Source organism: Colius striatus, chromosome 14, assembly GCF_028858725.1.
Source record: "Colius striatus isolate bColStr4 chromosome 14, bColStr4.1.hap1, whole genome shotgun sequence".
NCBI lineage: Eukaryota > Metazoa > Chordata > Aves > Coliiformes > Coliidae > Colius > Colius striatus.
In genome coordinates this window covers 5745010-5767913 of record NC_084772.1, presented here as the reverse complement: position 1 = coordinate 5767913, position 22904 = coordinate 5745010, and the positions used below count along the sequence as shown (strand labels likewise).

At 46.5% G+C, this 22904-nt stretch overlaps 1 protein-coding gene and 1 long non-coding RNA gene across 5 annotated transcripts in view; one reads left to right on the top strand and one right to left on the bottom strand.

The window, feature by feature from the left end:
• Window positions 1-2736: 2736 nt before the first annotated feature.
• Window positions 2737-22904, bottom strand: part of LOC133626753 (uncharacterized) — a 103759-nt gene continuing 83591 nt past the window's right edge. The window contains exons 1-7 of one of the 4 annotated variants that reach the window (XR_009819748.1): window positions 16433-16554; window positions 15781-15922; window positions 15630-15690; window positions 10775-10899; window positions 10497-10653; window positions 10149-10275; window positions 2737-2949 (exon numbers count right to left, since the gene is read on the bottom strand). This is a non-coding gene — a long non-coding RNA (uncharacterized LOC133626753). Of the gene's footprint in view, window positions 2950-10148; window positions 10276-10496; window positions 10654-10774; window positions 10900-15629; window positions 15691-15780; window positions 15923-16432; window positions 16555-22904 lie in introns of those variants that run through there. The other 3 variants (XR_009819751.1, XR_009819749.1, XR_009819750.1) reach the window with 3 other exon arrangements.
• Window positions 18439-21971, top strand: IRX5 (iroquois homeobox 5). Its single transcript, XM_062007476.1, has 3 exons — window positions 18439-18873; window positions 20109-20514; window positions 20768-21971. The coding sequence occupies exons 1-3, from the start codon at window positions 18625-18627 to the stop codon at window positions 21532-21534; spliced, it is 1422 nt and encodes a 473-aa protein (XP_061863460.1). The 5' UTR covers window positions 18439-18624; the 3' UTR covers window positions 21535-21971.

Here is a 22904-nt window from a genome sequence, read left to right as displayed (position 1 = left end):
AAACCTGAAATTGTATTTTGTTTTCTTTTTAGTGCTCCATAAACAGCCTGACAGATTTAACCGCTGTATTTCAGCATTGTAGTGCCTGGACGTAAAATTTTACTCATCAGCATAACATACCCCTCACAGTGCTCTGCATAAGATGTATGTTATTGTGTAATACTGGATTAACTATGTATTGCCACTTAAGCAGGCAAAAAGATAATTAGGCTATCACAAGCATTTCATTACCTATTTTAAATTGAGTACTACAATAGCCCATATTAAGGTAAAAGAATTACATGAATTATGGACTACCTCAAAAAGAGCTGTGGAAGCTCATTTCTCCTTTGTTCCTGGTCAGGGGAGATACCTGACATGCTTTTGAGGAGGTGCATCACTTCCAAACATGGCAGGGACATGAGCTGAGCCCCAGCTGCCAGCATAGCACATGGCTCCTGCGCCCACAGCCACAGACACTGGGCAGGGGCAAGCTGAGGAGTTTGGAAATGGTGTGGTTGGTGCTCTGCCTCCTTGAACTATGCACACATCAAGCACTACGCTGCAAGCAGAGGCTAACAAGGCAAAAAGAAAGTTTGACTGAAGACTCCCAAACGTTTTCTCAACATATAGCAGCGCATAGCCAAGTTAACTCAAAGCTTGGCAGAAAAGCAAGGTTTCACACTCTGTCATGTGCTAGCTACTTTTTCATATGTAATTTTTAAATTCTAGTGACTTCTAAGGTTGTACACATTCCCAAACATCTTTGCAAGCCTCAGTCCTAAAACCTGCCTTGCTTCCTCTCTTTGTATCACTGTTTTTCAGACCCAGAGTCCACGGAAGAGCAGCTGGGTAGTGTTGCTCAGGACACACCAGCCAAGGCAGGCAGTTCTTTGCCTCCAGGTCAGCACCTTTCTCTTACACACCAGTTTCTTTCCAGCTGTAGGGCATCTTTGTCCTCCCTTACATATGGCACATTGAGAACCAGTGCATACTTCCTCATTCTTCAGCAGTTAAAAGACTGTGTCTGCAAGGCCAACTAAGGCTTAGACCTTTCTCTGTCTGAACTCTTCTCATGAAACTCTTCTCATGCAGCAGTGCTCCAAGAGGTGTCACATGCTGTGCTCAGCTTTCTGACAGAGCAGAAAGGCCCTTGTTCTCTATATGCCCAAAGCTGGCTGTGAGAGAGCACCCACTGCCTTCTCACAAGATGGGTCTGTGGCAAAGGAGCTGTTTAGTGCACTGGTTTTGGTATGCCTTCCAGTACTAAAGATCATCCACACTGTTCTAATTGTGGCATGGGGAACATCAAAGGCTTGGATGCCTCAGCAGACTCCAGGATCTACTGCTGCAACATCAGGCAGAGGAGCAGCAGTGGAGGGGGTGGCCTCTTTGCTAGAGGTATTCTTTCCTCTTCACTAAAGGCAGCTCAGGGCACCATCTGTCAAAAACAGTTCTCCTGAAGCATGTGAGGGTTGAAGCTGACCCTTTGAAGAGTAAAATACAGTGTGTGCTCTCGATAAGGGCAACACTTGTACCAGTCACACACCTCGACCAGATGAATTTTCCTGAAACAGGTGTCCTGTCACATACACATCCTCACACCATCTCTCTCCACTCACACTGGCACACAAAAGCTCTAAGTCAAAGAGCACAGGCTTATTTTACATTACCCAGTATGTTCCTGAAATTGAGTATTATACATGACAAAACTGCACAGCTTTCTAACAGGTCACATTTTTACATCTTAGAGACGTAACTGCACCTGCTGAAAAGATTACACCAGTACCTCCTCAACAACCGTCTTGTCAACACACCAGCCTTCCCAGATACACCCTCTGTGCAGCTGGCCTGTGCATTCACTGCCCTTTCTAAGTGACCCAGGGTACTAGTTAACTAATATTCAATAATAATATTAACTCTGGCTGAAATAAGTCTGGGTGTGCTCAGGGAAACAGTTTGGTTTTCCTCTCCAGCAAGGCCAATAACCTCCGTGACAGAGCGAGCAAGCAAGCGTGCATGAAGCCTCCTTCTTTAACCAGTACAGCTGCTGACAAAGGAGGCTGTATCTCTTGACTTCTCTGAAGTTAATCCCAGCAGTTTAAAGCAGACTTGTGAAAGAAACATGAATCTGAAGTTACTTTAAAATGCTACTCCAAGGACACATTAGTTCCACTAGAGTCAAAGTATAAGCCAGACGCAATAGGTCGAGTTCTAGTTGAAGAGATTGCAGAAAAAGTAAGAGCTAATAATTCTTAATTTGGCATAACATGACATTCCCAACAGCTTCTGTCTCTCCTTCCAGTAATTGCATCTTGGCAGAGTCCATATTAAAAAAATCATTGCACAAAAGACATTTTCTGTTGGGAAAAAAAAAAAGGAGCAAAGCACCTTTCTTTGTAATTGTGTCATTCTGAAAACTGAAGACGCTTTCAGTGAAAGGAAAAATCCGCCGCTCAAGACATGAAGAGGACAAAACCTCATTCATCCCTTATTTGTTTAAGAATTACTAAAAAGAAACATTTTTGCGGGAGGCTAAGGCAACAGTAATTTAGACCATAATAAATTCACCATTGTAAGAATGACTATTCCATTGAATAAAAGAACTCTGGCAGGAAACTTTTCACATGGCGTTCAACAGACATTCAAATAAATGAATGAAGTATGCAAGTCAAATTACTTCAAAAAATAGAGACTTTCCAGCGGTTTACCATAATGACAACATTGTATAGAAAGATACAATAGCTCTTTGTAGCCTAAAAATTGTCAGTTTTATTTTACAAAGATGACTTCCAAAAGCATCTTGTCATGACAATCGAGTTTTGAGGAAAAAACAACCTGTCATTTGATAAATAGATGAAATTAACTGTCATTAAAACCACTTTAGCAATCCTCCTTCCTGTTATCCTTCTCATCTCGGCAGCAACTGATAAGAAGATTTCAGGGCAGCTCAGTCACTGATGACAGGATCTAGAAAAGAAACAATTTTGCATACAGTTATCATTCGCATTCACAGCTTCTAGTTATCGTATTTCACTAACCTGCACTTAATTGGCTTCCTTCTGCCACTGGCACGAGCACAATGGACCATCTACTTCATACAAATCACAACTCACTGCTGCAATTATACTTTATACCATGAAAATACTGTAGTGGTTGTATTCTATCACGTTAACAGTGCATACACAGCTAACATTAACAAGGTCTTGCTCTCCAACTATGAACTGCTAGTTTCAGACGGGACACTAGCCAGTAGCAATCAAACATACTGGTTATGGTGCAGTTCCTTACTTAGGGGACATGGCTGAAGTCAAAACTGGTTGATTTCTCTGTAACTTCTGGAAAACACAGCACTTGCCACAGAAACATACCACCCAAGGAAAGGAAGGGCCAAGTGCAGTAGTTATAACAGATTTAGCAAAGAGGAAAACTACAACTGAGGGGTTTTCCCAAAACCAAGAAGTTGTCTAGCTAAGCCAGTAGCTTCTTTAAGAGGAAAGGAGTGCATGAATTGGTCAAAGAAGACCATAAACAGACTAACTCCTGTGCGTCCCTGGAAGACTGTGTGCATGGCAACCCCACTTCCAGCATACCGAGTAATTAACTGCATTCCCACGTTAAAACTACCATGGCACACCTCCACCTTGGCAGATTTTTAGCTGGCTTTAATCTTTCCTATCTTCCACATGCCAGGTTCTTCACACCAACTAGCCCTCAATAATAGCTGAGTTTTTAATGCCATGCCACACCCTGATGCAAATGGGGTTTTGCCTTTTTTTCCACCTTTCACTGGACTACTCTGCCATTTAGTCGCTGCATTGGCGTAGGAACTGCAGCTGCACCTCTACTGAGGTCACAATTGGAAGTGAAGGTCTTCATCCCCACAGCAATGTGGCTGTCTTTTTGGTGAGCAACCTGCATCCTTTTCCATGCAGAGGACTGAGCATATGGTCCTTCAAAGGGACATCAAAACAAATATGACAGGTCAGTGCAATCATCAGACTGAATTAATTCAAATGATGCCATATCTAAAGTGAAAGGTGTGCACATAATATAGATTCAAATGACAAAAAAAAAAATCCCAACCCTACCCTTTATCCCTCTCTGAATTATTTATTAATTCTACAACTCCAGCTGTTGCCACCAGCCCAAGGACATTACTTCATTTTGGGAATGACACTTCACATTAAAAGATAAGTTAGCAAAACAAAACATAAGAAAGGACATCATGAAACCTCCTTAAAGGCCACAGGTAAAGCATAACATGTCTTTTCCCAGCATTTACAAAGGAAAATAATCAACAATCAATTCAGTCAATGTTTCTCAACTTGTTTCCATAATTCCAGACATAGATTTCAACACTCATGCATTAAGTCAGCCATTCCTTTTAACCATTGCAGTTAGGCAAGACTCTCACAGTGCCTTGGATCCTTCTCACATTTTTTGTGGAGTTATTTCCTTCTAATAGTTCACTATAAACCATATGCCACTATACCAAAGACTCTATGACACTATCAGCACTCAATTTAGTGAAAACTTTTAGTACATGATACAGTCATTCCAAGAAAATGTGAATATTCTGCATATATGGAATTGCTGTTGATAAAAGTAATTACTTGCAAGCTAAAACAAAAGGAAAATAATTAAATGTATAGTTTAGGGCACAAAGAATTGGTTTTGACTAATCATGACTTCAGATTAGTAAATTCTACATAGTAGTGTTTGTCCATATACAGAATGCTCCAATTCAGCTTCCATCACATATTAATTTCAAACAGAGGGGGGAAGTCTTAGACAGTAAACATGATTTCTAAAACCTGCATCTACATGTCCTTCCCACTCCCACACCCCTTTCATCAATGAAAACAAGTTCATAATTTATCTGTAGAGATCACAGAGGCAGGATAAATAGGGGAGGAAAAAAGAAAATTCATATATTTTTCTTTTTAAATGGACCATTGATTTTGGTTGCCACCTTATTCACAGTGGAATCTGACAATTAAATAGGTGTAGAGATCTGAACTGTGACTCAAAAATACCCACACCACTAACACTGCATTACCTTTCCACTACAAGAACATACAGAGACTCTGTCTTAATGTCAGGCCTGAAGTGAACTAAAATGGGTCAGAATTTGCAAGTGTCTGAGTGCCAAGGTATATACAATCTCAAAATATTAACCCTTCCTGATTTACCAACAGCCTCTTCCCTGCCACAAAGGAAGTTACTCTGTTCTTCCCCTTGACCTTCATTTCAATGTTTTCTGCTTTTACTTAAACAAACAGCAATTGAGTGTATGTTCTGCTCCTGGGAGATCCCAAATGCTACAAGAATTTTTAATTGATTAATGATTTGAGATTCTTATTTTCCACCTGAAAGTGAACTAACAATCATAGCAGTTCTAACACTAAAGAGAGACGTGCAAATAAACTTAGGAGATTCCAAGGAACCATCACCAGAAATCTCTAGCAGCATTCACAGAGTTTGCAAGCTATTTGTCCAGCTGAGAATGCACCATTTGCCAAGCATATGGTTCAGGCCTGGACCAGAACATCAGGCATGTGGGTATTTAATAAGCAAACTCATCTTTGGGAAAGGCAGCAAAGTAACACGTTACCTGCCCTGCAAGTGAAACAAGTCACGGGCTCGCAAGCAGAGCCACTTTGGTTTAGCTGTCAGCCGTACCTCCAGCTGTATCTGCCCTGGTTTGGTAGCCCTGAGCTCATAAAGTGTTACTCAGGAAAAGGACTTGTACAAAAATACCCCAAACATTTGTGAGCCCTTCAGTCTGCATCTGAACTGGCATCCAGCCCTGAAAATCCAGTCTCCTCTTCCTTGCTACTGTGGGAAAGCTATGGAAAGAGAACATTCCCTTCCCATCTCCTGCTGTCAGTCAAAGAAACAAAAGGCATAGAAACAAAAAGAACAGGTAGAGAAATTGCCACTGCTTAGCAGTCAAGTGTTCCCACTTGAACCTTCATTTCCTAGAGTCTCACTGCTGTATATTTGAGGTTATTACTCCCTCATCATTAATGATCCTCCCAGATTTTGCAAGTCCTGGTTGTTCTGCACAAATCCACTCACAACTACAATTACTTACAGTTGGAACCTGCTCAAATGTACATCATATCACATTTTTCTGAAAATTAACAAATAAAACTCAGGAATACCTCACATTGCAGGGTTGCCATTTAACTCTCAATGCCACAGGTTCTCAAGTGCCTCCTGAAACACTTTCTGGCTGTGCTAAAGGAGTGACATTTGAAAAAAATCACCTGTGTGCTGATAGGAAAACATCATTCTGAAGGTTGATTGAAGTCAATCCTCAGAAAATAAGGAAAGTCATCTTTGTGCCCAAACATGCCCACTAAGTGCTTCTGGCTATGACATTATTTCATAATTGACACATTATACACAAACACTTGAAGAAAAGATATACTTGTATATGTCTGGATTACACAGCCATTTACACCCAGTGCTCTTGCAAAGCCTTCCCACCATTGTACAATGCTCTCAAATACAAGTGACAAGTTCAGGTGATGGTGGGTTTCTTTAGTGTTGAATACTTTTAATGTTTAAAAAAAAAAAAATGTACCACAACTTTGTCTTTAATCTAATCCTTACTCCCAAACGTAGATCCATATTAAACTATTAGATGCTTTTCCATGCCACACCTATGGCACTGCATAGATTACTGTAATTTAAATGAATTACTCCTTGAAAAGTCTCGTTTGGTAAGAAACATGCAGTGTTACGAGGAGGTGGAGAAGAAAAATGTGCATTATGATAACTAAGTTTTCTAACACAGTATATCTAGGTTCTCATAAACCAGCTATTCTAAATTATTAGAGGACAAGAATATTACACCCATCACATAGCACACACATCAATGTGTCCAAGAAGTCAATAATATGAAATTAAATCTGCAGTTTATTTAGATACATTTCCATGCCTATATATGCAGAATCCACTTTAAAAATGCCATTAGGCTGGTCGAGGAATATTATTGCAAAAGACATTAAGACCAATAGTAATTCTATCTCTGCCTTGGATAACTTGCATTTTTCTCTTTAAATGCCTGATCTGCTGAAACAGATTGAAGAAAAAGAACTTGAGGAGGGAAGAAAAAACAACAGAGGAAAGCAACTGAGTTCTTTTGTTACATTATTCTGCGTATTACTACTGTTTAAGGATGACTTGTTTAAGACTGCACATTTCAACTACCTAACAGTAGAGAATGAAAAGCTACTTGCTACAAGCTAAAAAGAAAGTCTTTACCGTGCTCCTTGAAGAGCTCATTTTCACATTACTCAGGCTTCATTATGCTGAATCAATATTCGTTTAGTCACTGGGGTTATTGACATATTTTAAAATAAAAGTATACCCTTCAGCTACTGCACTCATTACGGGTAATTTGTCTTGTCAGGGAGCAGGGAATATTATCCCAGTCTTTCAGGGGCTGACAGCCCATGGAAATACCTCCCCTTGGTTACAACTGTAAATAATTTTAAGGTAAAATATTGAAAAATCAATGACTGTTTCCTGCAATCTGTCACAAACAAATCAATCATAATCTGCACAGCCAGAGAGTATGATTTGAAGGAGATGAGAGCAGATGTAATTCTTGGCTGGAATCTCTCATTTCAAAATCACTTCACATAATGGTGTCATCATTTAAACACTTAGCAGTCACTGCAACTGCCACTTATAACATCTAGTTGGACAAAACTGCAAGGAAGAAGAGAAATGCCACTGTTGTTATGTAAACAAATGCTTTATTTAAATGGTGGCAACATTAGGAAATTTCACAGATGCAACTGCTAGGCTTGTCTCTCCACCCAAGCCCAAGATGCTTTTTCTTTCTCAATGGAAGATGATCTATAAATTAGCTTCTCAAAATGCAAAGCATTTTAAAACAAAATTAGGCTTCACAAAAGCTGAGCAATACTGTCTGGTACTAATGCTATTCCAAAAAATATTTCATTCCATTCACTCCAAATCACTAATAACAGAATTACACATCAAATGCTCTAGAGATTAAGAATGGGGAATTGTCTGAGGTATCTCTGTCTTTTTAAGAGCAAAAAGGACTTCAATGCTTCTTTGTCCTCTACATATTACATTTCACATCTAATTTTAATATAAGCACCCACCAACTCAACATTACTGTAGGTAACCACCGCAGAGCACAGGGGGAAAGTCAGTCATAACCTACAGAAATTAATTGATAATATCTTCATCTTGCATTCTAAGAGATTAACTGTTGTATATAGAACTACGTTTGTATAAAGGATCAATTTCTACGTAAAGAATTCAGTACTGTGCAGTCAAAATGCCATAAACTGATCTTCATAAATGCAAACAATTTGTGTAAAACTGATCTATTTTTATAAAGCAACGCTAAGGCTTGGACTGAAATGATTTCCTCACTTGTCCCCACACCTCATCCCACACTATATTTTCACTCTTGACACTTCAGTGTTTGAAGACATTTCTGTGCAGATCAATCAAGACAAAAAAGCAGCAGATAGGACGAAATGGTTGTGCAACTGCAACCATGGGCCTGCATTCCTTGCACAAACAAAATCTGCAAATGCTCATGGAGTGTTTCACTCTGGAGTCTATAATTTGAGCTCTTAATCTTGAATGTGCAGAGTCAGTTATCGCATATTCATTTTAATCACATTAACCTTACCAAATCATATTTCTCAAGTGTGAGACTGAGAAAAAATAAAGAAGCAATCAAAATGATGAAATTATTTTATCTTTCCTTGAAAAAAAAGAAAGAAAGAATAGGGCATACTGTACATCTAAGTAAACCTCTCCAAGGTTTGCCTTCCTTTAAAGCACGCTTTAAGTGTCTATCTGCAACATGGAAAACACATATCTCTAACACTTTATTGATACAAATCAAAACCACTATTGTTTGTAGCAGCTGGACAGATTCTCTTTCTTAGCAAAATAAACTAATAAAAAAAAAAGAAACTAAAATATCAGCCCAGAAGAAACAGTTACTGCCTTAGAAGCTAACTAAGTGCAGAAAAACTACAAATACCAGCCGTGAAGTGAATCAGCTTATCCTGAGGAAAGGGCACTCTATTGTGAAAAGAAGCAGGAGGTGGCAGAGGGCGAGTAATCACTAAAAACAAGAGTAGCTCCTAGAAATGAGTTGCAGTACCTCACTTTTTCCCTGGATGAGATCTATAATGAAGCTATCTGATAGATAGACAGCCTCAGGCTCAGCAGTCCTTTTAAATCTCCTCACTGCCCAACCAACATCCACAGAAGGAAGACTCTGCTTGCTACATTAAGCCATTCCAGGAAGAAGCAGCCGTGTGCCATACGGAACACATCGGCATCTTTCCTTGGTGCCATTCCCCCGAGCCAGTTTGTCATTTCTCATGACAATCACCTAACTAGTTAGGTCGAGAATTACTGAAGATAGAAGAGATCCATTCTTCCTACATGCCACTTCTCCTGTTTGTAAAAGTGAAGGCAATGACTCCTTCCCTCTGTTGTAAGGCACTTAATAAATGTTAACAATAGTTAAGTCAATCATACGTCCCAGACAACACTGTCAGATCCTTTCTTGCAATATTTGAGAACTATTGGGCTCAGAAAGGAGCTCCCGTAAGTTCCAAATGGAAAAAGACTTGCAAATTCCATCCTCAGATGCAAGGGGCCAAAGGTCTATGCCACAGCAGACATTTTGCAACTGCTCCCCTGCACGGGAAGCCCCATGAAGAAAGAGTTGCACATGCTGCTGCACTACAGGTATTCATGCAGAGTTCATGGAGCAGCACTATGAATGCTACTTCTGCTGGACAAAGTATTAAGATGCTGTAACAGCTAAGAGGACTGTGAAGTCTTTCTGGTTAAGAAGTTGAACTAGCTTCAATTTCTTGAATGAAAGTGTATTTTTCTTCATCTTTCTCAAAGAACAGAAGAACTACAGGTTATGGAAAGAGATGAAAACAGACACTAGCTTTAAAAACCTATTAGCTTTTCCTCTAGTAACAACCTTGTCAATTTACTGCTCTCATTCATTCATTTAAGCCACTGGTATATGTTCATTTACTTAAAGTAGCTCCTCATATCACCAAACAATAAAGCAGTGCAATATTACATCATGCAATATTACAGACAGTACACTATTATCAATACTCTACCTAATGAAGTTTATAAAATCTTCATCTTTGTGTGTTATGGAAAGGAGAAAAATCCTGCTTTGAAATAGTTCCTGCCTTCCATCTCTGTTCTTCCCTTCTTTAGCACTGCCAGTCTCACTGAGCTCATCTGGAGAGGATAAAAAACAGAAAGAAAAAAGGAGTATACCTGTTATATCAGATTTAGTGCTGTTTCTTTTAAGAAAATCATATGATGCAGATGACAAGCTTTGTATCTGGAAACATGAATTCTGCATTTGTTAAAGACAGAACCCGGTACCACAAAAGAAAGCACTGCTACTGTAAAGCCTTACTTGATGAATTATAACATACACAAAACACATTACTTACCATTAACTCTGAATATGGTTTAAAAGAACTGCAAGCCCAGATGCATTCTGACTTTGTATGAGGACTCTTCCTGCACTCAGGCAGGTACAGGACAGGATGGACAGCTGGCTTCATCTTCCCCATCGTGGACCTTGCTGCTTCAGCTCCTTGGTGCATTCTATAAAATGGACACATGGAGAACAGTGAAAAGGAACACAAAGATACTATTTGTCTCTCATTTGGACAGTAGGTTTCTCTTTACAAAGATTACAGTCTGAACAATACAAGGATTTACTCACCCATTGATCTATCATGTTGTTGAATCCCACAGACATGACGTTAGTGCCACATCTCCCTGGATGGTGTTCACATCTGCCCTTTCTAAGAGGCATGCCACAAATAGGTGCTTACAAAAATCAAACACCTGTGGAATACACAGATTTCATGCCATTCAGCTAACAAATCAGCAACAGCATTGATAACTTGTTTTGGCTTAAATTACAACAGTCTGATAAATTATAAGAGTATAAACACCAATTTAAATCTGAACACTTCTGAGAAAAGCAGAGGGTTCCAGTTAGGTAAACAGAGGCAGGGAAGTTACATCTAGGTCATAGCATGTACTAGAAACGTAAAGGGAAAACAAGCCCCCTTCCCTACTACCAAGTCTTCCCATCACCTTTTTCAGATAGCATAAAAGTCTCTCAGCAATTCTGCAGCCTCCTCTCAGACAACAACCCAGGTTACTTCAGTTTAACTTCTGCTTAGCTATGCAGTAGCACAGTTTACACCACAGAGAATATCAGTTGAATTTTAACTGAAGCAATAAATACTGATATAAACTTAAGAAAAAGCAAACAAGATGTTCAAAATAATTTCTGAAACCTAAGCTCTATAGAGCTGTCCTCTTCCCAAGAGAACTTCATGGAATCTAGTGCCTCCAGAAGCTGGGAGAGGGTAAGGTCCTCCCTAGACAACAGTCAGGAAGCCCACACAAACAAAGTAATTCTTGCATCGTCAATATCATAAAGAAGTTGTAGGCACCTTTTTATAATGACAGAGTATTCTTCATAAAAGCTTCAAGCAGGTTTTATAGCTGCATATTATCCAATGAAACCAGTAATAAACAGCACTGTAGCATTATTTAGTGCAACTCCAATACACCAAGAGTCACAAACCTCAGCTTTATTTATCACACAGGCTAAAATGTTAGTTCTTGGCTTTACAGTAGCAGCCAAGCCTGTAGCTATTTTATCCCAGCACACTGCCATCTGGATACTGATACTTTGCTATGAGATATGAAAGTAGAGCATAGTTGCCTAATGCAGCTTAATTGAAAACACAGGACCTACACATCGTACCATGCATTACTCTACACAAAATTACATCTGAGAGGCACAAGAAGTTATGTAGATGTCAGCAGAGAGTATTTCAGAGGGAGATGCTGAGTTCTTCATCTGCGATGGAAATGCTGAGAAATATTGTGACAAAACCTGCTTATGAAATGAAAAAGCTGCCTTGCCTTTGTTGGAGAAAAATAAACCAAAAAGCTCAGGAAGATGTATCTCCTTCTGGAAGGGCAGGAAAGCCATTAGTCACAAATTTATTGTACTAATAAACTCTCTGTTATGATGATCCACATTCATTTTGACTTGCTTTTTCTTCAAATCATGATTTATATATTAAAAAAAACAACAACAGAAAAAGATTCTGGCTCTATAAACACATTCATGTTAGCCTGTATAAGACAGCTTCAAGAATCATTTACGTCTGTATTATCCACATTAAGGAACAGAAACTAAAAAGCTCCAATATTAATAAAAATCAGAAATTACAAACTATTAAAAAGAATTCTTCAGGTTCAGGGCTAGAAAGGCTCCCTGGCTTCATGCTTCTCTTTAGCAAGGTAATGCTGAGCTCTCACAAATACCAACACAAGGACTGCAAATACAGATAAGCAGATAAAACACAAACCCTTTTGAACAGCACGCTTCTATTAAAAGTCACCCACCGCTAACACTCACACTGAGGCCAGGTTTAGGGAGCTACAGCAGCTCCCACCACACTGCAGCACCTGCACCCGAAAGCGAATTTGCTGCCGTATGGAAAGCTCCAGGCACAGTGTGGTTCCACAGCCACCTTACCCCTGAGGTGCTCTTTTGCAGTATGAAGCCAACTAATGGTAGATATGGCTTGCTTTGCATGAAAAATTTGTTTTGGCACAAAAGAGAGTAGTTTTCTTTTTTTCCCACTGCAGTTAACCATCAGGAGCCTCTGTTTTCTGCATATGTCCATAGAACTAGAAGCAAAATAAATCCTAAAGATTTTATTAACTTAGTCCATATTATGCCAACAAAGTCTGCTGTTCAAGTTAATTACAGGAAATTCACAAGAAACTGAAATAGTTTCAGATTCTCTGATAACACTGTCAAGATCTTTGGAGTTACACTAGTATTGTAACTATGTGCTTAAAAGGCTTGCCAGCTGTACTTCTGTGTAATGTTTTATTCCACATACTAAATAGGTTTGTTCGTGCAACTTAAAAAAGGACTGAGACTGGTAATCAGGTTTCTTTCACCAGATAGAAAAGGATTTTATATAGAAAGGCTTGCAGAGAAAAACAAAAGTGTACCTGAGCTACCTCTTGCTAGACAGAAAAAAAAGAGTTATTCTAGGTGTACAGGAGTTCACACCTCAGTGTCACACCACAAAAACAGAGTGCTAGCAAGTAGAGTCTCGGGGAAAGTAAGTGCAGGCAGAAAAAAAACAAAACAACCCAGAGAAGTTAAAGAGTGTCTTGCAGAGCACTTCCCGGGATCCTCCACTTGGATGAGATACCAAGCACCGGCACTTCCACGGCAAGTCCTGACCCTGGCACTCCCAGCACTTCATCTCACAGGGCAGCCAGCAGCAACATGCACACGAGTAAGTACCTGCAGGAAAGCACCCTGAAGTTCAACTGCCAATCTTTCAGATGCATTGTTTTAGCTCTTGCTCAGCTAATGATGTATTGATTTAACATGTGAAAACACAAGCCACTCCCTCCTCTTTGATGGCTAATTAGTTTTACTTCCATGGTAGTTCAAAGGTGAGAAAAGGAAGGGGTTTTTTTTCTCTTCATGCTTAATTAAAAATATAAATATTCCCATTTATTTCTTTTGCTTTGTTATTAGTAGAAGCTGTTAATGCTTATAAATACACTGTACAAAACATCTCTCAGCAGATGAGCTTTAGGATGTTTTAGGATGTTGCTTACAGGGACAGCTTTAAACAGACCAGAGTATCTGGGTATGGGTTGGTGGTTTTTTTTTAGTTTTGTTTGCTTGTTAAAGAGGATTCCCTCTTTACGTACAGATCTCTTGGTAATATAATCACAAACTGGAGACAGAAATTATTCACTGTCTAAGGTCAGGTATTCTGACAGAGAGATATCAAAAAGGTTTTGAGAAAACAGCCTCCTTCTCATCTACCCCTGTAAAAAGAAAAGGGAAAAAAAAAGTGAAATGATCTCCTAATGCATCTCCCTTCATAATTCATACCAAAAGATGACATTTTCTCAGGATCTTAATTAAGATAATGATGAACACCTGTGTCGGCATTCTTTGGCAAGACAGCATTATCCATCATAATCTTTTAAGTACTCTCAAAAAAACCCAACAGAATCGTATGACGGAACCAATCTGTTGCCTCTCCTTGCACTAAGTTTTACATCTCAGACACACACACAGGAACGATTAGGTCTTTAAAGACTGCAATAAAAGCAGGATCGTTAGATTTTAAAGTTTCAACAGAAAGTAGCTATTAAAGTAATTAAATTATGGTGTATCATATCCAGGACACCCAAATTTAACTCCATGTAGTACAAGCCACTTGCAACCAAACCACTTACAACTAGAGCCTACAAATGGCTGTAATTTTAAGATACAGTTTGCTGCCATGTTCAAGATCAGTCTGCCTCTTTTCCCCCCTCCCAGAAAGAGATTCACAGCTGATCCCTATTATACATCCACACAGTAATTCACGAAGCTATTTTACACTGTACCATATATGTTTGCACACTCTAACTGAAATTATGCAAATGAAACCAGGGTACAAAAACAAATAAGCGAGTTCAAATATTGCTACATTTTGGGTCACCACATTGTGTGCAGTCCTCTGAAATCCAAGTTCCCCTCATGTCAAAAACCCTACTGGAGTCCGACTGCTAAAGTAAGTAAGGACCATTTTAAACAGCTTTGCAGGACCAGCCCATCAGACTGAAGGCTATAAACATAGTGACTTTAATTACGTATTTATACAAGCCAAATTTAAATTCACAAGCCTTAGTTCAAACAAAGCAGAGTGCACAGGCAGCCTGTAAATCCTATCCATCCTTATGTAAGAATTGATTGCCAAATGTTTCTTTTATTGCATTAATTGTTTAACTTCCAAGAAATTATGACAAAAATACATAAAGTGGAGAATTTTAATATTAACTTGCATTTATATTATTTCATTGGCAGCTGGAAAGCAGAAAAATCGCCAACACCAGGGACTCACCCACACCTTCAAATACATGTAACTTCAGCAGAAATAAAGAAAAACAGCAAATGTATCCTCAAGCCCCATGTTTGTTAATAGAACTGACAGAGCTACATAAACAACAGTCTTGAAACAATCTTATTTCCCTTTCATCAAAGGGCTGAAAAGTCCTGTAAAGCAGATTAGTCTTAGGCTTTCACATTTTAATATGCTTCTATCAGAGGAAAATGCTGCTGTGACTAGTCATTCACTGGAGCTATCAATGTGCAAATAAAGCAGAAAATAGAGACATCCTTAAGAAATGAGTCTCAAATTTGATACAAAGTGAAGGTGACAACCACAGCAATAGAACTATAAACTAAATGCTTCAATATCTTGAAGAATTATCTACAGTTCTTTTAAACTGCAAAGAATATAATAGTGGTATAAGGTAGCGAGAATGTTGGTTTGATAGACACTTACAGTCCTGATGGTTTAAGTGTCCTATCGCTACCATTTATTAATCAGCTCTAATATCGTGTTGCAATGCATGAAAGTATGCATGAACTCAGCACAGTTTCCAAAATGTACGCCTACAGAAGGAAGATTAGTAGAACATCAGAAATGAAGAGGGTAATTTTACATGACACGTACCTTACCTCTTCCTCAAAAAAGTCAGATGCCATGGGAAGACAAGTAAAACTTCTGCTGCTCCCTACAAAAGAAATGGGCAAGAAAGAGAGGCTATTTATTCCACTCACATATAAAATTAATGTTAAATGTATAAAACTTGACCAGATGATACCTTTTACTCCTCGAAGGAGGGGTATTGTCAGAGGATTATGACAGAAGCACTTTGGCGTGGAAGGAGAAGAGCGACAGCTAAAATTAACCCAGGGACAGGCATCGGTGACATCGTGCAGCTGAAAACTGATGAAAGTGCACACCTGTGTGGATTGAGCATGTAAGAGAGTGCGATCGGTGCGAGACCCTTCGCGATTACCGGGGGCAGGGAATTGAAAGAGACGAAACACAGTACGCTGACACATTAACAACAACGACAAAAGATTAATTTAAAAAAAGAAAAAAGAGAAAAAAGAAAGGGAACGTGAGGCAGAGCGCTGCCCGACACCAGCGCCGCGGAGCTGCCGGGACGCGCCGAGACGTGCCGCGCCTCGCCCCGCCGGGCTCCGCACGCCGCTCCGCGCCGCCACCGCCGCCTTCCCGAGGGCGCGACGGCAGCGGACACGGACACAGACAGGGACACGGACAGAAACCCGGACACGGCCCCGAGCCCGCGGCCGCCCGTGGCGCCGCCCCTCCCCGGGAGAGCCCGCACGGACGGCAGCGGCCAGGTCCTCCCGGCAGGGGGTGCCCCAGCGCGGCGGGGCAGCGCCGCCACAGGCACCCCACGGCCCCGCCGCGCGGCGGGACGTGCTGCCGCCCCGCTGCCTCACCTTCGCCGGCCCGGCCCGGTCCAACGCGCGGCCGCTACTGGCTCGGCTGAGCCCGGCTGGAACGGGCCCGGCGCGGCCCCACTGCTTGCAGCGCCTCCGCGCGCCGTCCTTCCAGCGCCGCCTCCGGACTCCCCAGCAACCGCGCCGCGTGCCGCCGCCCCTCCACACCCCCTCCTCCCCGGGCAAGAGACAGCAGCGCCGGCCAACAGAAGAAGGGGAGGGCCCGCTGCCGGCGGGACACCAGCCAATCCTGCGCCGGGAGGGGCGGGGGGAGGCGCTGGCCGTGCCACGGCCTGCTGGGTAGCGTAGTGCGGGCTGCTCCCGCCAGACCCGGGTCCTGCCGAGACCCAGCCGCGAAGTCACCGGGGACAGCGCCCTGTGCCCGTCCCGCCCCGTCCTGGGCTCCGCAGCGGGGGCTGCTCGGGAAGGCTCAGCGGTGCCCCGCCGTTTGGCTGAAGGGCTGTGGCCGCTGCCGCCGTGACGGAGCCCGGGAGGAACAGAGGGAGGGACGGAGGGAGGCGGTGTTGGAGTCGGTGTCGCCTCCTCGGCGACCCGGGGAACTCCTGCCCGGGCCTGCCCGTTTTCAAACACATCTCCTTCTCGCATCTCCGCGTGTTGCCCGTTGGGGCCAGAGGGGCGAGAGGATTTGGGGCCGGGAGATGGAAAAGTTACAAGATTAAAAAATTAAATGACATTAATCCACTTAAATCGCGCCCCCCCTTTTCCCCTGGGGAACGCACAGAGGGGAGCGAGGCGGGTTCGACCCGCAGGTTGGCCAGGGGCGCGGAGCCGCGACCGGGGGCACGGTCGGCGGCCGGCGGGAGCAGCACCTTTGCCTCAACCGCGAGGGCGAAAAAGGGAGAAGAGAATAAATATGTTCCTGATGGGAAATATATCTGGTGGAATCAAAAGAGATTACATCTCCTGATCGGCGGGGTTTATCCTGGTTCATATGGTTTTAATCTGCTTTCGCCTCGACTCGTTTCTGAGCCGTGGAGAGGGAGGGTACCTGGTGTATTCTTCCGATCCGCGGCCGAACCCTCGCTCTGAATGACTCCTGCAGACCCATCGCCGCCCCCCCCGCTCCCCCTCCAGATTCCCCTTCTCCCGGGACCAGTGGCGAGAGAGACCAAATCTCTCCCGCCCCGCTCACAGCCTCCCGTGAAGCCAAACCCCACTCCTCGGAGGGGCCCGCCGCTGCTCCCCGGGAACCCCCCCGCGGCAGCTCCGCCCGCACAGCCACTGCAACAGGTCCGGCGGCCGGGCGGCCCGGTGCGGCCCCGGCCCCGACGGCGAGACCGGCAGCGCACCCCAGCGCTACGGGACCGGACTGGGCTGAAGCGCGGAGCTTCCCCGATGAAAATCGCCTTTTTTGTCTAGAAAAGGAAAAACTACCATCACCACCCCCACCCTGGCTCCCCTCCCCCTGTATATTCCACCTCCAGTGATTTAGTGGAGGGAGGGGCGGGGGGCAGAGAGCAAGAGGAGGGGTGGCTGCGCAGAGGGGGAGCCGGGTGGCTAATAAATCTCATTAAATATCTTTTTACTTTTTCATATACTGATTGGCTTGCATTCCGGCGCAGCGCTGCTCCGCACGGTATTTAGCACATGCAGAAAGTTGGAGCTGATCTGACATGGCTCGGAGGTGACTACGATCCAGGAGCCGGCGCACTTGAGCCTCTGAGCGCTGGGGAGGGCCGAGGGAAGCGCGGAGCCCTCCCGCTGGTTGGGCCCGGCCGCGGCAGCCCAGCGGGGTCCTGCCAGTCCTTCCACTGACAACACCCCGCGAAGGAGGAGCCTCGCCGGGCCGCGCAGAAGGCGTCAGGAGCTGCAATTTCCAACTTAGCATCTTGGCAGGACCCTTCGGAAAGCGAGAGCGAGGAGGAAGGGGGGAAAAAAAAGCCCCCCAGTTCAAGGGGGAGAAAGCGAGCGAGGGGGGGCGGAAAAAAAAATCAAAGAAAAAAAAAAGAAAGAAAGAGGGGGGAGCGAGGGGGGGAGCAAAAGGAGGAAGCGGTGCCAGGCTGCAGGCGAGCGCGGAGCAGCAGCCCCGGCACAGAGCAAGGTGCCGCCGCTGCCCAGCTGGCGAGGGCGGAGAGTCGCCCGCGAAGCCCCGGCAGCAGCGGCCCCAGCCCGGCAGCGCGGCGGCTCCCTCCCGGCGCCTTGGGCTCCTGGGTATATGTGTGCGCCTGGCCATGTCGTATCCTCAGGGTTACTTGTACCAGCCATCAGCGTCCTTGGCTCTCTACTCCTGCCCGGCGTACAGCACCAGTGTGATCTCCGGACCCAGGACCGATGAACTTGGGAGATCTTCTTCGGGCTCTGCTTTTTCCCCTTATGCCGGATCTACCGCCTTTACTGCCCCTTCCCCGGGTTACAACTCCCATCTTCAGTACGGCACCGACCCGGCCGCCGCCGCCGCCGCCGCCTTCACTTCCTACGTGGTAAGAGCAGCCCCGAGCAGCCGGCACCGCGCTGGGCACGGAGGCATCCCGCGGGCGCCTGACATCTCCCCCCCGCCCCGTCCCGGGCCTGCTTTTTGTTCCGATTTTATTTTTGAGATGTGGGGGACAGAAGGGAACGCGGCTCCCCACCTCGCCGCCCAACTTTCCCGCATCGCCGCGCTGTGCTGCCGCACACTGTTGCTGGCGGCAGCGGCGGGAAGGGCCGGGTGCGGGGGGAGCCGCCGGCACGGCCCAGGCCAGACGGGGCTGGGGCAGGCGGGGATGATTTCGTTCCCTTAAAAAAAAAAAACAAACCACCACCAACAAAAAAACTCCACCAAACAAAAAAAAAAATCCCCACCAGCAATTGTAATGCCGCAACAATTAGCTTGTGATTGAAAAGGGAATGAACCCAGCAGCAGCCGGCGAGGGGAGAAATCCGGGCTATAAATCCAGGCAACTTTCCCCTGCACGGCGATAATTAGGCTGCTTAAATATTGCAGAGCTCTAATCTCATGGCCGCGAGCTGCTCCGCGGGCGCTGCGCTGAGAATGGACGGGACAGACAGGGCACTGCGCTGCTGTACGCGCCCGCGGGGCTCCGCGGGGCCGGCTCGGGGCGCGGGGCATCCCTGCCGGAGAGCCGCCACTGCCCCACAGCTTCCCCAGAACCCGGGGAGTTCTGCTCAGCTTTTCCCCTGTTTAGAGTCTAGGCAGAGTTTCTTCTTTCTTTTTTCCATTATCTTTCAATTTCTTTTCTTTTCTCCCGTTCTCTTCCCTCCTCTCCCCTTTATTTTTCCCTCCTCCCGACCCTGGCCTGGCAAAGGAGCGGCCCGGCCCGGCCCGGTCCGGTCGCCTGGGCCCGGCAGGTTGCCCGCCGCGATCGCAACGCGGGGGGGAAGGGAAGGGTCTCCCCGCTGTTGTCCGCCCCCACGCCGCGCTGCTCACTTGCTTTTCCGCGCCTGCAATTTGGGGGAGCAGGCGGTGGATGGCTGCAAGCGGCCAGTGGCCTCCAGGGACCGGAGCCTCTCGGCCCCGGCAAGTCCCCAGGCCGTGTCGCTCGCTCTCCTGGGAAGGAGCCGGGGTGGAAGCCGGGCACGGCCCGGCGCCGGGGGCAGAGGCGGCGGGGCGCGGGCAGGGGCGGCGGGCAGGCCCTGTCGCTGCCCTTGCCGTGTCATTGCCGTCCCGCGGCCGCCTGACCTCGCCCCGCCGGGCCGCTCTCCCCTCTCTCCCCAGGGCTCGCCCTACGACCACACGCCGGGCATGGCCGGCTCCCTGGGGTACCACCCGTACGCGGCGCCGCTCGGCTCCTACCCCTACGGGGACCCCGCGTACCGCAAGAACGCGACGCGGGACGCCACGGCCACCCTCAAGGCCTGGCTCAACGAGCACCGGAAAAACCCCTACCCCACCAAGGGCGAGAAGATCATGCTGGCCATCATCACCAAAATGACCCTCACCCAGGTCTCCACCTGGTTTGCCAACGCGCGGCGGCGGCTCAAAAAGGAGAACAAAATGACCTGGACCCCGCGGAACCGCAGTGAGGACGAGGAGGAAGAGGAGAACATCGACCTGGAGAAAAACGACGAGGACGAGCCACAGAAACTGGAGGAGAAGGGGGACCCCGGCACGCCAGACACAGGTAGGGCAGCAGGCTCAGCTAGGCCACGGCGGCCGCGTCCTCGGGGCTGCCCCCGGCCCGGTGCGGTGCAGGCTGGCCAGCCCCCTCGAGCAGGCAGCCGAGGCGGGGGGAGCTGGTGGGCAGCGCAGCGGGCCTGGTGGCGGCGGGGCTGGGGATGGGGAAGGGGGCGACGGCGAAATGGGTGGGCGGGTTTGGGGGCGCAGGGCGAGACCGAGAGCTGCCCCCCACCCCTCTCCTTTCCCCTCCTCTCCAGGAGCGGCGGATCCCAAGGCAGCGCAGGGCTGCGAGCGCCTCCAGGAGTCCCCCGGCCCCCGGGAGGCCGAGGGCGGCCTCAGCGACTCGGATTGCAAAGAGCCGGCAGAGGAGCGGCTCGACGGGCCGGCCGCCCCCCCAAAGGCGCCCGGCGCTTCCCCACTGGGGCCGTGCCCGGCGGGCCGGGGGCTGCCGCCGGCGGGCGCCGAGGAGCCCCCGCCGTACCGCCCGCCCTCCGCCGCCGCCGGGCCGCCGCACGCCGCCGACCTGCACCCGCTGCTGCCCGCCGCCACCGGCGCCTCCGTCATCCACTCGCCGCAGCAGGCGGCCCTCGCCAAGCCCAAGCTCTGGTCGCTGGCCGAGATCGCCACCTCGGCGGACAAGGCGAAGGAGGCCGGCGGCGAGGCGGCTCCCCCCGGCCCCGCCGTGCTGGGCGGCGGCGGCCCGTCGCGCTCGCCGCCGCGGCCGCGCTCGCCGCCGGCGCAGTGCCCCTTCCCCAACGGGGCGGTCCTGCCGCGGCCTCTCTACTACACGGCGCCCTTCTATCCCGGTTACACGAACTACGGCTCCTTCGGGGCCCTGCACGGGCACCCCGCCGGCGGGCCCGCTGCCGCCGCCCCCGGCGCTCACTTCAATGGATTAAACCAGACTGTCCTCAGCAGAGCAGAGAGCCTGGCTAAAGACACTAAAATGATCAGGAGCCAGTCCCAAGTAGAGCTTTGCAAAGACTCACCTTACGAACTGAAGAAAGGTATGTCCAACATTTAATATCGGCTTCTCCCCCTTACCCCTCTCGGGACTGTGGTTTTGTTCTTTTACATTTTTTTTTAATTTATTGAGAGAAATAATAAATTGCCGTGGCAGTTATTTTTCCACTACCAAAAGAAAAAACAAAAACAAAACAAACAGAGAAAGACCAGCTCCCCCCTTCCAGCACCCACTTCGGAAGTTTAGAGAGTGTGTTGGGAATGGCCGGGTGCAAACCGCCTAGAAAGGGCTTACCCAAGAGAAAACATGAGTGACACATGCTCCCTCACACACACAAAGGAGAAAGATTTGTATGAAATCTTATTCTGTATATTTAATGTAGCTTTTTTTTGTATTTAAATTGATAATACAGTATCTTTGAAGTAAATTATGAAATCAAGACACCTGTACAGGCATTAATGTTGTTTTCGTAATATAAATATATACATTTCTGTGTCTTTTCCCGAATTGTTTCATAGTTTTAAAATATATATATCAAGTTTAATTTAATTTTTTATGCCTATTGTTTTTTTTTCCTTGGGTGTGAGCTAAACTATAAGGCAAAACAAGACAAAAAAAAAGAAATAGGTTATACTTATTAGATGCAAAAAACCTGCAGCCGCCTTTGTAAAATGCAAATATTTAATTAAAAGAGATTTTTAACATAATCAAACCCCACTTTTTTTTCTTTTTCTGTTTTTTTTTTTTTTTCCCAACGGGCAGACACATGCATAGCCATGAAAAAAAACCAAATACGCTTTTTAAAAGAGATGCAGGCTCCGTTTCGGACCTCGCAGCAGTACCTGCAGCCTTTTTCAAAGTGACTAACGCTTTCTACAAGGTCGGTCTCCGCGGCCAGAGCCGCCCGCGGGGCCGGGAAAGCGAGCGGCGGCACCAGGACGGAGACGGGAGAGACACTGTTCCCGGTGGTAAAGGCTTAAATCAGGCCATGCACAAAAGCACTTGTTAAAAACACCAAATCGAAGCTCAGTCCCATCTTTTAACCTAATTACTTCCAATCAGTGTCGTGTTTTATGCAAAGCAATCAGCTGGTGAACTTTGCTAATGAGTTCGATTTTCTGCCAGATTTAGCAGCGTCGCTGCTGCAGAGGTGCCGCGGCGGTGTCCGGGGACGGGGTTGCACGGGCAACGGCGCTCGGTACGGTGGGGGACGCCTCGGCTCCTTACCCACTCCCCGCCCCCTCCTCGCGTTTTGCACCGCTGCCCTCGGCCCCTGGGACGGCGCGGTCTGGGCGGCCGGGCGCGGGCGCGGTGCTTCCCGGCGCTGGCAGGTAGGTGTCACACTCGGCCTGGGTTTGGCTCCCGCCGCCCGGTCGGCGGTGCGGGAGCCCCGCGGGGCACCCGCGCTCCGCACCGCGCAGCTCCTGCCA

Excerpts from the sequence above, each read along its gene's own strand:
- IRX5 (XM_062007476.1), top strand. The coding sequence starts at position 18,625 with ATGTCGTATCCTCAGGGTTACTTGTACCAGCCATCAGCGTCCTTGGCT. Across the intron at positions 18,874-20,108 it reads CCGCCTTCACTTCCTACGTG|GGCTCGCCCTACGACCACAC; the intron begins GTAAGAGCAGCC and ends CTCTCTCCCCAG. Across the intron at positions 20,515-20,767 it reads CCCCGGCACGCCAGACACAG|GAGCGGCGGATCCCAAGGCA; the intron begins GTAGGGCAGCAG and ends CCTCCTCTCCAG.